The sequence below is a fragment of the Ornithorhynchus anatinus genome, chromosome 1 (assembly GCF_004115215.2).
Source record: "Ornithorhynchus anatinus isolate Pmale09 chromosome 1, mOrnAna1.pri.v4, whole genome shotgun sequence".
Classification (NCBI taxonomy): Eukaryota; Metazoa; Chordata; class Mammalia; order Monotremata; family Ornithorhynchidae; genus Ornithorhynchus; species Ornithorhynchus anatinus.
The window spans coordinates 73,890,356-73,905,092 of NC_041728.1; the positions used below are offsets into that span (position 1 = coordinate 73,890,356).

General features: G+C 39.4%; 1 protein-coding gene across 1 annotated transcript in view; it reads right to left on the reverse strand.

Annotated features, from left to right (window-relative positions):
• LOC100073893 (dystonin) overlaps positions 1 to 14,737 on the reverse strand; it is a 416,997-nt gene that overhangs the window by 20,020 nt on the left and 382,240 nt on the right. The window contains exons 59-61 of the mRNA XM_029062300.2: positions 13,581 to 13,780; positions 10,933 to 11,428; positions 6,561 to 8,032 (exon numbers count right to left, since the gene is read on the reverse strand). Of these exons, the coding sequence (XP_028918133.1) occupies positions 6,561 to 8,032; positions 10,933 to 11,428; positions 13,581 to 13,780 (2,168 nt within the window). The remainder of the gene's footprint in view (positions 1 to 6,560; positions 8,033 to 10,932; positions 11,429 to 13,580; positions 13,781 to 14,737) is intronic.

Here is a 14,737-nt window from a genome sequence, read left to right on the forward strand (position 1 = left end):
ATGAGGATTCCATTCTTGTTCTCCCTCCTATTTAGATTGTGAGCCTCATGTGAACAGGGGCTGAGTCCTATTGCATTCTATCTACCCACAACACTTGGTAATGTGCTTAACACATAATAAGCACTTAAGAGATATCACAACTATTATTATTATTTTACTATCATCATTAAGTATGGAAAAAGATACATGACAGGCCAGGATCGGGGAGAGTTTATAATCCCAGATAAACAAGTGTAATTACAACTTCTTTCTTGCTTTAGTCCATTGTGCCACTCCTGAGTAGAGCTCTCAATCCTAGGAAAGGAAGGGCAGCCTTGCTGTTGAAAAACTACTGATCTCCCTTTAATTCTTGTACCCAGGATCCTGGTAGTTGCAAAGAATCAGGGGTAGATGAATACTTCTTAAACTATGAGCTTGATATAGTCATAGCTATTAAAATGATGGAAAACTTGATTAGCCATGCAAAAATATCTTTTCTCTCAACTATTTTCTGACTTCTGGGATAAAATGCAGAGTTAATAGTGACGAGATTCTATGTCATCTTCTTAGTATCTGTATCTTTTTTCCCTTATGTACTTAAATTGCATATCAGTTTTCCAAAAGATTCATCTTCTCTTTTCAATTCTGGTGACCACAGCTATTATAGAAAATACAGTTTCTAATCCCTATACAATTAAATGCAATCGCAAGATATTAAATGGCATAAAACTGATATTAATCTTGAAACCATCATCTCAGTTTTCCTAAATGAGAAAATAAGCCACATTGGTATTAGTTAAGATGAATGGACATCCTTTTTAGAGCCATTTTCATTCTTCACACCCACAGAAATCACATCTTCAAATGGTGACAAAAACTGTATTTTACTTAACAGGTTTGTGCAACTTTGTTTTTAGAAAGGAGAATCTCTGCTGATTTGTTAAAATGCCAGCCTTGATCCAGCTTCCTCTTCCACAGTTGAAGTAGAAAGTCTGACTGGGGAATTTCCTTGACTATAGTATCTGCAAAAACTATTAATCAGGAACACTCTATTGAATTTTGCCTACAGTGTTTGGGCTGCTTTTACCAAGAAAAATACATGCCCCTATATCTCCTCTGGAAGTTAAAGGACAAAGTCTATATGGTCAGAGTAAACCAATTCAAAGTCTTTGCTTACTGACAAGAATATGCTGCCTGGCTGGCTTTATCAAGTCCAGTGAGAAGCCAGCCTGCAAGCATGTGTTTTGTAGTGTGAATACAAAGAGCAGTTCTTTGGTAATCTTCATTGTTCTGTATAGAAACGGGATGAACCATCAACTGATGAAAGCTGACAACAACAGTTCTCTATATTCTCAATGAAAAATTAAGGAACACCCTTACTGAAAGGACTGAATGATTTTCAAGGCTATCAGGTAGTGTAATTACATAAAAGGTCCTTTGTATTTGAGTGGGAAATGTTTCATTTTTGAAATAAAACAGCCCATATCCCAAGTCTGACTGTGAAAGCCAGCTTCATTTAGCACCAGTGCTTTCCATTAACAATCTACCCTTAGAAACCTGAAACTATTATTAGTGCGTTTTGTTGAGGGAATTTAGGTACTATCTTCAACAAGCTTTGGATTTTGCTGTAATTCTAGATTATGCTATCCCAAGACTGGCAGAATTACTTCCCCCAACCTACGGGGATGTATTTTCCCCCTCAATGGAGAATATGAAATGTTCTAAATAACAGAGGAATACTGAAATTTTTAAAATGTAGTGGTTTGTAAAAACCAAATTCACTTGTCCCCTGAAGTCTGACATTTCCTATTAAATGTGATAAATCTTTGGCAATATTGCTAAGGTTAAAATAATTCAAAAATAGTCTAGCCTTGAAATTAACATTATCAACTAATGCAGGAGCAGGAACATTGAACCAATAGCTCTCTTTTTGTTCTTTTATTCCTTAAGCAATGTCCACAGTATAATTTTCAAATATTATGGCAAAATTAAATATGAGTTGGACCATTTTTAAACTAGTGGATAATTTTGAAGCCAAAATAATGCTAAATATTATCACCTACAGCTTTCCAGATCCCAAATTAATGTACAATAACAGACAAAAATAGCAGATCATCTACCCAAAGTTAACTACATCAATGTTTTACACTAAATGAAAACCAAATTAAATTTTAATTTTATGTCAGTTCAAATGAAGTTATTTTTAAATTTCTATCACCCTAGCCACTCAGCACTTTACACTTTAAGTTTCTTGATGGGGATTGTGTACCAACTCTATATTATTGTACTCTACCAAGTATTTAGATACAGTGCTCTGCATAAAGTAATAATAATAATTGTATCTGTTAAGCTGTTAATATGTGCCAGGCACACTACTAAGCACTTGGGTAGACACAAGAAAATTAGGTCCCATTTGGGGCTCAGACTCTACGAAGGACAGAGAACTAGTACTCAATCACTATTTTGCAGATGAGGGAACTGAGGCACAGAGACGTGAACTGACTTGACCAAGATCACACACCATGTAATTGGCAGAGCTAGAAATAGAACTGAGAACCTCTCCCAGGCCCAAGCTCTTTCCACTGAGTCATTCTGCTTCTCAGGAATCGCTCAATAAATACCTTTGACTGATTGATACAGACAGGAAACAAAATGATGGAAAGAGAGGGACCTCCAGTAGCGTTAGTAGCCTGAAAAACCTATATGTCACCTACTATCTTGCTGAGTCTTTCTTTTTCCCCTTGCAGGTCTTGGTTTTTCTACCATTTGGCATCCCAATCTTCCCAAAGGCATTTCCCAGGCTACATACTATCTTTTTTAAAGCATTTGTTTAGACCTCCCTGGTCTAAATATTCTGTATTCCCTGTACTATAAAGCAGCAATTTAGGCATCCTGCTATCTTCTTACATGACCAGCATAGCTAAATTAAGCTGCAATAAGCACCCACCTCAACAGATTCTCTGACTTCATTCCAGGATTGAATGGAATCTAAATAGGATTGGCTAGCTGGTCTTGACATTGATTTTACACTAGTACTGTGTATAATTCAGAGTAATGAACGCTAATGAACACTAAGACATTACACAAGAAGTCAGGGGCACCTACGTGGGGATGCCCAGGACACTTAGTCATAGACAACATTGGGAGTTCAACTGTGCATATCTTTTAACTGGCATGAAATTTGAGGTTTCATTTTTGTGAAACACTGTCAATCTCTCCAAAAGGATATACTGGAAGATATATTAATGTCTGTCTCCCCAACTAGACTGTAAGTTCACTGTGGAACATGTCTACCAATTCTATTGTAATGTACTCTCCTAAATGATAAGCACAGTGCTCTGTAAACAATAGACACTCAATAAATATGATTGATTGATGACTGGATTTTGAAATTTAGCTTTCTACTTATTTGTGTATCCATACATAATAGGAGAGGGTATTGTTTGAGCAAAAGAATTCAGGACAGCAGCATTAAACCCAGGGATGTTGAATTAAATTTTTGATGCATAAATGTCTGCCTAGTCTGGGTTGGCCTCCTTTTGACTTTTTTTAAATGGTATTTATTAAACACTTACTACGTTACAGGCCCTGTACTAAGTGCTGAAGTAGATAGAAGATAATCAGATTGGACACAATCCATGCCCTCCAAGGAGTTCACAGTCTTAAACCCTATTTTACAGATGAAATAACTGAGGTGTAGAAAACTGAAGTGACTTGTCTAAGGTCACTCAGCAGACAAGTGGCAGAGCCAAGGTTAGAACCCAGATTCTTCTGACTCCCAGGCCCAAGCTCTTTCCATTAAGAAACATCATGGCTCAATGGAAAGAGCATGGGCTTGGGAGTCAGAGGTCATGGATTCTAATGCCACTTGCTCACTGTGTGACTTTGGGCAAGTCACTTAACTTCTCTGTGCCTCAGTTCCCTCATCTGAGAAATGGGGATTAAGACTGTAAGCCCCACTTGGGACAATCTGATTACCTTATACCCCCCCAGCACTTAGAACAGTGCTTGGCATATGGTAAGTGCTTAACAAATACAATGGTATCATCACTAGACCACACTGCTTCTCTCTGAGTGAAGCAGCATGGCCTAGTGGATAGAGCACAGTCCTAGAAGTCAGAAGAATCTGGGTTCTAATCCCTTTTGTATCATCAGGGATTGGCTGAGAAACATGAAGAACTGTTGGTAAAGGGGGATGGGGGGAAGGGGAGTGTTAGGGGAGAACAGTGAATAATAATAATAGTATTTGTTAAGCACTTGGGTATATGCAATTTAATCAGGTCGGACACAGTCCCTGTCCCACATGGGGCTCATACTCTGAATTCCCATTTTACAGATGAGGTAACTGAGGCCCAGAGAAGTGAAGTGACAAAGGTCACACAGCAGACATGTGACAGAGTCAGGATTAGAACCTAGATCCTTCTGACTCCCAGGCTCATGCTCTATCCACTAACACACCAGCTAAAGGGAAAGTACTGAGACAAATTCATATCTTCAAGCTTTATCCCCTTCATTCATCACCCCTTGTCTCCAATATTCCTCTGCCTGATTTTATGTAAAATGTCATGATATTCTGGCAACAGATTTAACACAAATTCTTAGGCACTGTAGTGTTAATGAAACCTTAGGTAAGTTAGAACTACTTGAAACTGAAGAAAAGCCTTAAAATGGGGGCATTTTAAGGAGTAACAATATTTGAAAGGAAAAAAATGTGAAAAGCAATGATCGCAAAGTGATGGCAGTCTCAAAAGTGTTAATCTGTTACACTAGGCAACAAATTTTGTTTTGTGGTACATTCTGAATAGTTTTACTGACATCAAATCAGGAAATCTTCTCTGTTCAGAAAATAAAAGCTAGTTGGCTTCACTGTAAATTATTTGAGAACATTTAGTTCAGAATAACTCATGTTTCTAATTACTACATTCTCATTTGCCATTTTAAACTTTTAACTAATAATTTGCCCTTGCAGACCCTTACTAGATCCCCAAATATTGCTAGATTTCAGGTAAAATAGATCAGGACACATAGAACCTGATTTCCAACCTTATTTAGCTGCATCAAACAGAAATGCACAATGAGAAATATCCTCTCTTGGGTTCACTAAATGCATTAATCTACCGTTACACCCTGCTGAGTTTGCTCCTTTTCTCTCACCAGCAAAGGTCAATCAAGGACTAACTCAAAGCAGAAGAGCAGTACACAATTTGCAGTGAAAAATACATGAACATTATTAAAGGGACAAAAGAGGAATAGTAGCAAATAAATGACCTACTCCAGTAGAGTAGAAATGACTGAGAAGCAGTATGGTCTAGTGGAAAGAGCAGAGGTCTGAGTCAGAGGACCTGGATTCCAATCACAGCTCCACCACCTGTCTGCTTTGTAATCTGGGGGTGATTTACCTCAGTTACCTCATCTATAAAATGGACTTTGAGCCAAGTCACACATGGAGTCTGTCCAACCTGATTAACTGTATCTACCCCAGCACTTAGTACAGTGCTGGGCACATAATAAGTGCTAAAAAATGCCATTTTAAAAATGAGGAATGATAAAAAGGTTCTGCAATAAAAAGGAAATGAGAGGGTAGATGTGCAAGAGGGAGGTTGAGATCTGGGCCCTGCTTGGCTATTCATGAAGTGACACTGTGATGCAATCAAGTCTGGCTCTTGATTATTCCCTGCTTAGAGAACTGCTGGTAAAGAGATGTGGCTCTGGAAGTACAATAGATGTGAGACCAATGGTTAGGGTTGCCAGGGGTATTGTGACAAAGAGGCATGAGATCAGCAATAACAGCAATGCCATCTCATGACAGCAAGAACATGTGCAGTAGGATCAATATTTTCCTGGGATTTGTACATTTCTTTGACAATAAAATAATGTTTTTCTCTTGTTGTTCTATTGTACCTCCACCTTCCCTTGTCTTCAGCATCCACCTCCCTACTCCAAACCCACTCCCCAATTTATGCTAACCTAGGAGAGAAAGGGACCCTCCCCATATTGCTGGTAGAACAATGGGACAATACTCTTGCTAGTGCCAGTCCCCTGTGATTATTAGTTATGGAGCTGGTTGCCAAACATCTTTTATGTCCCATGTCCCATTTTCTGAGAGAATTCTCATCAGGAGTTTCCACTCCTGAAGAATCTAGGAAAACTGAACTGTGGCCATTGTTATTATCAAATCTGAAATCTGGCAGCCCTACTCTCCTGGAGAGAACATGAAGCCTCAGGATTGGACCCACTACTGCCTTGAGTGAACCCAGAGTTCAGAGTTGGACCTTTCAGAGGTTGTCATTATCAAACCTGATGCCCCTGGGACCTGACCCATGAGCTAAAACTTGAACCACACAGTTATGGCAGAGGCCATAACAGGTGCCATTCCAACATCAAAAAGCCAGGAAAAAACCCTGCATGGTTTCTGCATCTTAGGCCACCAGAAAAACCACATGCTCAACCAACTACTTGGTTCACAGACAACAAACTGATTGTCAAACCTGCACCAAAATAAACATCACATTTTCACACTATCATAATTATTTTCATGAATGATGATTATAATAATAACTCAAAAGAAATGCTTTCTGTACCTTAAATATATTTAGCTGCTGGTTTATTGTCTCTGTTTCCATTCCAACTGGACCCTGGGACTCTTCGTTCTCCTCTGCTCTCTGAAGGCATCCAGAAAATTCTTTTAACTTTTCATAAAATTCTTCCAGCCGGCTTACAGTGCTTTCAACCTGTTCCTCCCTGACCTTTGCTCGGTCTAATAATTTGTTGCACTGTTTGCTTAAAGCTTCCAAGTCCCTCTTAATACCAACAAGATCGGGAGACGCTTCTTCAGAGGCCAACATCATCTTGCAGGTTTTATTTGCATTCCCATTGCTTACTATGAGGTCTTGTAGTTTCTTCAGAAAGTCCTTAATGTCCTCCCTTTGGCGCTGCAGAGTATCTCCTTCTCGGCCCACTGGAGCCATGCTATCCAGCTCATCATCAAACTCTGCAAACTGAGAAAACATTTCCCGGATGCTGTTTTGGAAGTGGCCAATGCCCTGAAGTTTGGCTTCTAAGAAGGAACACTTGTCCTCGACTTGCTGGCTGACATCCCTGTGCTCTCGTTCTAGAGACTCAGCTTGTATAAGGAGGTCGGCGGTGCCCTCTGAGTCAGAAGCCTCAACTACCAGTTCCTGGGCCACCTTTTTAGCCATCTCTACCTGATGTTTCAGAGTCTGAAGAGACTTCTGCTGGCTCTGCATAATCGTTAAGTGTTTGTTACTGCAAGCTTGTGGGCCCAGAGAATCGTACACTTCCAGCTGTTCCTTGGCACCCTTCAGTAGCCTCTGGGTTTCTTTAGAGGCTTCTTGAAACTCCTTAAGTTTCTTAGACATGTTCTCCAGAGACTGTTTCTTACTCTGAAGCTGTTCAGTTAGTGTGTCAACTCTTTGGTTCAAGGACTTGTTCCCCTCTCTAATAGCTTCCTGATCTATTTCACTGGCATTGAGCAAACTATTTGCTGCATTATTTAATAATTCCACCATTCCAAAATGTTGGTCCATTTCCTTTTGAAGAGCTTTAACTTTCTCAATAGAATTTTCAGTTCCAGCAGGATCAATGCAAACCTTTATTTCTGCCAGGTTGTTATGACACTTGTCTATCCATGGCTGCAAATTTTCTACATGCTCTTTGTATTTCAAGGCCTTCTCCAGACAATCTTTTAACTCCTCCTGTCTTTCTACTACTTGTTTATTAAGCCCATCCCAGTTGGTTTTGATGGTATTTATCTGAACCTGTAAATCGGCTTTCTCAGCCCCTTGAGTTTTCAGTAATAGGTTTTCACCTTCTGCAACAATTTTTTTGTAAGAGTCACATTGGCTAGTTAAACTTTTCTGAAATTCCTTCTGGTCTTTAATTAATGACTGCAGGCACTCCAATTTGGCTGATATAGGGGGAGATTGGTTTTGTTCTTCTTTCTTTGTGTCTAACCAGACTTGAAATTCTTGAGACATTTGTTGAAACTGATGAGAGCTTGCACAGGCTGACTGAAGTTGTTGAACGTGGTGTCCTGAAAATGACATTACAGAAATAGTTAATATTGTACTACAGAATAATTTTATACCAAGGCAAAAGGACAAAATTTTTTCATGTAACCCCAACATTTTGCCAAGTAAGAAATCTAACAATTTAAAAATTTTTAAATTTCTCTACAACTCATCTTCCCTCCCAAGTCTGCTCCAGAGAAGCAGCATGGCTTAGTGGAAAGAACATGGGCTTGGAAGTCAGAGGACATAGGTTCTAATCCCTCCTTTGCCACTTGTTTTCTGTGTGACCTTGAGCAAGTCACTGAACTTCACTGTGCCTCAGTTATCTCATCTTTAAAATGGGGATTAAAAGTATGAACCCCACGTGAGACAACCTGATTACCCTGTATCTACCCCAGTGCTTAGAATAGTGCTCAGCACATAGTAAACGCTTAACAAATACCATAATTATTATTATTTAGTTCTCCTTTCACAGTCAAAAATATCCTCATCCCAATCTAGAAACCACAGACTCTGATATTTTTCCTGAGTGAAGGTTTTCTTTCAACTCTCATATTGAGTCTGCTGCTGAACCCAGCAGGATTTTCTTCAATCAATCCATCGATGGTATTTGAGCACTTACTGTTTGCAGAGCTCTATTCTAATTGCTTGGGATAATACAATATCTCCACAATCTTTCCAGACTGGACACTTCTTATCCATCTGAGCAGTGACCACTCTGATCTAGGTGCTTTGCATATCTAACTACCTAAAATCAGTCTCCTTACTGGTTTCACATCTCCCTTTCCAGTCTGTACTTCACATTGGTTCCCAATAAGCAGTGTCTATATTTTACGGTATTTAAGTGACTACTATGTGCCAAGCATTGTACTAAGTGCTGGAATAGATGCAAGAGATGTGGCTCAGTGGAAAGAGCCCGGGCTTGGGAGTCAGAGGTCATGGGTTCTAATCCCAACTCCGCCACCTGTCAGCTGTTCGACTTTGGGCAAGTCACTCAATTCTCTGGGCCTCAGTTCCCTCATCTGTAAAATTGGGATCCAGACTGTGACCGCCACGTAGGATAAGCTGATTAACCTGTATCTACCCCAGGGCTTAGAACAGTGCTCCGCACATAGTAAGTGTTTAACAAATACTAACATTATCATTATTATTATTACAAGCCAATCAGGTTGGACACAGTCCATGTCCTACGTGGGCTGACAGTCTTACTCCCACTTTACAGACGAGGTACTTGAGGCATAGAGAAGTTAAGTGACTTGTCCAAGGTCACAGAGCAGACAAGTGGTGGAGCCAGAATTAGAAGCCAGGTTCTATTAAGTGCTAGTAACTGAACTTAGTAGTTGGGAGAGTAGAGAGGCATCAAGACGCATAAGCTCCCTGACCTTGAGTCATGATGTATTAGCTGAAATACAGTTATATGTGCAGATAAATATACATAAAATTCTGCATATTAAAATATACCTATGCCCAGATCATTTTTCTATAAATGTTGCTCTGTAAACATCTCTCCATTTCTCAGAAAATATCAATGGTTACTTATTCCACTCTGCATCAAGAAGAAAATCATGACCAAGACATTCTACCTACAGTTCTCTTATTTTTCTTCTCCTTATAAGTATATGGGCAAAATATATTTCATATAAGTATACAGCTGTCTTTCACTACACTGCAGGTCATACTCTACATTTCTCCTATGCTCATTTTCTCACTATATCACATTGTTGACTCCCACCTCTGACACCTTGCTCACACCCTTTCTCCTGCCTAGACCTCCCTTTCAAGTCCACCAGACCACAGTGCCCTTCATCTTCACAGCTCTCCTAAAATCCCATCTCCTCCAAGAAACATTTCCTGATTCAATTTTCTTCTGCCCAGGTAATATCTTCCCAATTCCCTCCTACACTGTTGAGCCATTTGAAACAATTTTGTATGTGGCAATTCATCTATATCTACCTCTTATATAGAGTACATATTCATTTTTCCATTTTCACTCTTCCCTTAACTGTAAACTATTTGTGTCTCCATCATTAGAGTGGATACTTGAACATCCTAATTGTTCAATAAATGCTACCGGAATTGATTTTGCCTATGAAAAATCAACTGCTTTCCTGGTCCAATGAATTCCTGAGACAACAACACAATTTTGCAGCTTCTTGGAAGCAATGGTTTGGAAGCAACATCATTCAAAGATGTACTCACTTGGGATTCTTCAAACCTCCCACTTAACCACTTTGGAGTAGAACTAAAATGTCCTAGGACTATATTCTTCCTCCCCCTTTACATCTGGCAGACCACTGCTTACTCCTCCTATCCTCAAAGCCCTACTAAAATCACATCTCCTCCAGGAAGTCTTCCTTGACTAATCACTCATCTTCCCATTCTATTTTCCTCCCTACTGGGTCATCTATGTTCTTGAGCTCCCACCACCCAATCACTTAGGTCCTCCCTCCAGCTAAGAATTTATGTTCATGTCTTTAAACCCCATTGCTTCCTTCTAACTGTAATTTATTTTGCCATCTGTCTCCCCTCAAGATTGTAAGCTCCTTGAGGGCAGGGATCATGTCTACTACTTTGTTGAGTCTACTACTTTGTTGAATCTCTTATATGCTTAGTGCATTGCTCTACACAGAATAAGCACTCAATAAATACCATTGATCAACAGATTGTTCTGGATGTGGGCATGCCCCAAGAGCAGTAAGCATTTATTTTAGCATTGATTTGTCCCTACTTTTCAATTGATACTCTTCTTAATGCTTTCTTAGACCCTAATAATTAATGGTAACAGGCTAAGCGTGACATCTCCCAGAAAACCCAGTCTACTTCTGGATCAGAACAAAATGCTCTTTCTTTCATTAAAAAATGAATTGCAAAGGGCCTCAAATCTATGTGAGTTTCTTTAAAGTAATTTGAATTTAATACAAACCTGCTTTTTGTTCAATATCCTTGAACATTTTGAAGATGCCTTCTAATTGCCTACTGAGTTCTGCTTTCAAGTACTCTTCTCCAACCAGCGCTGACAAGTCTTCACAGAGAACTTGGGCCAATTTTAAATTCTTCATTTCCTGTTCTATTTCCTGCTCCATTTCTCTGGCTGCTTCCAACTGCTGTTTCATAGCATCAGGGTGAGCACTCTCGGCCAGACTACTGCTAAGTTTATTATCCAAGACACTTAGCTTATCAGAAAGGCTTCGCAGCAAACTTTGATACTGTGTGCTTTTGTCAATGGCTTGGTCAATTCGAATACATCTGTCTCTCAGTTGTCCCGTTAGTGAATCCCATTTTTCAGCTACAGCTGCCAGTTGCTCTTTCACAGTTCCATGTAAAGGAGGATGTTCACCTGGTCTGTTCAGAATACTCTGGCCAGTTGTCTTTAGCTGTTCATATTGAGGTTTCCGTGTATCAAATTCATTAAGCAGAATCTGGGGTAATGGAGAAAATATGGTGATTATGTAAGGAAAGTACTATCCAAAATTCCCACCAATCAAGGCTTTTGTTTCTTTATGAATTATCTGTTCTCCCAATTCTAGGTGCATGCGAGTTCCCTTCAGCTACTGCGCAATGACAGCGATATACAATGAGAGGGAATGAATTGCACATTCCTAAGGGTGGACAATAGAGAAATGCCCTGCTTCCCCGCTTTCATTCTTCCTGCTTTATGCCTTGGGAAGCAGAGAATATGTCAGTCATGCCTACAGCAATGCCATCCGGCACAAAGAGAAAGTAGAAATGCTATAGATAAAGCTTGCCCTGACACTGAAGGCCCAGAAAGTGCTGTCCAAAAGTGAAGCCAGTTTGGTCAGAAAAGCCACTGGCTTCCAAAGCTAAACCCTCCACAAGTTTTGAGAGTTCAAGTTAGGAGGCTAAGTGTGTTTACTCCCTCACTTGATTGTAGGCTCCTCAAGGACAGTGGTCATGCCTACTTACTTTATTGTATACATGTGCTTAGTACAGTGTATAAGTAAGCATAGTAAGAACTCAATAAGCACCATTGACTGGTTGTTATGCAAGTCTGGTTTTTTTTTCCAAAGGGTCTGTGGCCAGTACACATCCCAGCAGCCCACTGGAAATGAGCCAAGACACACTTCCAGGTTGATTTTGCTTATTTCCAATCTAACTCAGCTCATGGACAATGTGCTTCAGGGTCTGTTCCAGGTCCCTGATTTTTAGGCACAAGCAATGATCTACTGCAGAACACACCCTTCAAGAGTCCACTACCCCACCTCCCCTGTGCTTGCCCACCCTCCCTCCGGTGTCATCTGTGCATCTGTACCCCCTTAAGAACTTGCTACATTCACCTTACTCCCATCTTCTTAGCAGTTACACATCTATCCATATCCTCTCCTATTTCCCCTACCTGTGCTTATTTCAATGTCTGTCTCACACTCAAAACTATAAGATCCCTGTATCTGCCCACTTTATTGTAACGTACTTTTCAATTAAACACCTGCTGCATTTAGATGAATTCTGCGCTCTACATTTGTAGAATAAGGTTTATTGATATGTATATCCTTCATTCTCAGCACTGAAATTTTTTGTTAAGTCATCATGCTTACAGAAATAAATTTGAGTGTTCGTTTTACAGAATTCTGTAAACAATTCCTCTTTTAGTCATGTTGAGTTTAACTCTACGGATTACTCAGTGCAATATAATAGTCATATATGGACTGCTTAGATTTTAAAATTGGAGTTTTACCAGCCTAATTTTAATTTCCATAAAATGGAATTCCAGAAGTTCATTTTTTTCATTTGTTTTCCCAAAATCAGACTAAGTGAAATTCCAAAATGTAATTAACTGGCTCCAGGAGATGCATTTATGAATAAAACTTAGCTTCTGCAATTTTGTCCGATTCAAATTTTACAGCACATTTCTTGAGGATTTATTTGCCTTTCAATCTCTAAACCAGCTGAATTTCAGTCACCTCTTTGCCTTTAATAATAATAATGTTGGTATTTGTTAAGCGCTTACTATGTGCAGAGCACTGTTCTAAGCGCTGGGGTAGACACAGGGGAATCAGGTTGTCCCACGTGGGGCTCACAGTCTTCATCCCCATTTTACAGATGAGGTAACTGAGGCACAGAGCAGTTAAGTGATTTGCCCACAGTCACACAGTTGACAAGTGTCAGAGCCAGCATTCGAACCCATGACCTCAGACTCCAAAGCCCGTGCTCTTTTATCATTCTCCCTTCCCCTCTCATTCTGTTACTTGTTTGTACCATCCTGGTTTTTTAAATTTTTTATTATCTTCTATCATGATCAAAAGACTAAAATCTCAAAGGACCAATGTCTAAGCAGTAAGAACTGTAAATACAAGTTTCTCATAAAAATGTTATTAGCTACCTGCACGCTCAGATTAATAAAGCTTCAAAGACTATTTTAACAGGGTAAGAGCAAAATAAAGTATGACCTAAACACCAACATTACTTGGCCTTACATCTGCCTTTGGGGTATCTTCTACCTCTTATAGATATTTTAGCCTACCCCATAGTAAGTCACTTAAAGACTTATGGTATTATTATCAAAACAGAAACACTTTTCTTTTTAGGAATTTTAAATTGTTATATGACACTTACCTGGACTTGCTGTTTCTGGGTATTTAGCATATTTGGATCAATGGACAACGGTCCAAGAACACTAGCCATTAGCTCTTTTTCCACAAGCCATTGTTTTAATTGAGCTTCTACAGTTTGGAACTGGGTCAGGTTATTTGAGGATTCTTCCAGTTTTTGTTGTCTATCAGCAGTTAGTTGATTGAGTTCTTTCCACTTGGAATCTAGTGCAAAATGAAAAATGACAAATTTGGAATTGTATTTAAGTATTTAACATTCTACTGAATATGCTTTCCACCGACCTCCTCCAATCCTTACATTTACTTTTAAAATTGGTTCAAAAGATTCTACTAAAATGACTCAAGTCATGAGAGAATTAACTGTGAGCCTTATTTCCTAAGAACAAAACTTCTCTCCACTCCAACAGAAACTTCTCACCACTAGCTTCAAGGCACTTCACCAGCTCTCTGACTTTCCCACTCCTTTCTCCCGCTACTCTACAGCTTGTATTCTTCATTCCTCTCAAACTAACCTGCTCACTGTGCCTCTTTCCCATCTCTTTTAGCATCTGACTTCTTGTTCATACCCTTCTTCGTTCCTGGAACTCCCTCTTTCAAGTCCCCCAGACAAGAGTTTCCTCCATCATTAAAGCCCTTCTGAAACCTACCTTCATCTGAAGCTTTCCCCAGTTAATTTTTTTTCACTCCATGTCATAATTTCCCAACAACCACCTCAGCAACTTTGTGCCATCTGTGCATTTCTGCACTAAAGCTACCTATAGCACTTCCGTACATCAACTTATATTTCTATAATTTAAGCACTTATTCAACCACATATCCATCTAAATCTTTTCTAGTCTTCCCCACCAGACTATAAATTCCTCAAGGGGAGGGAGCATGTCAAACAACTGTACTGAACTTTCCTAAGTACTTAATTCAGTGCTCTGCACACAGTAGTAAGTGTTCAATAAATATCATCAATTGATTCTATTTGCAATTTGTGTCCCTCTCCCCTGCTAGATCGAGAGGTTCTTGAGAGCAGGGATTGTATCTTTGAACTCTACTATGCTCTCTCAATCACTTATTACAATATTCTGCAACGAACAGGCACCCAATAAATACTATTGATTTATTGTTCCCTATTTAGCCCAGTGGATCTAGAGGAAACCGTGTCAAGGGAAA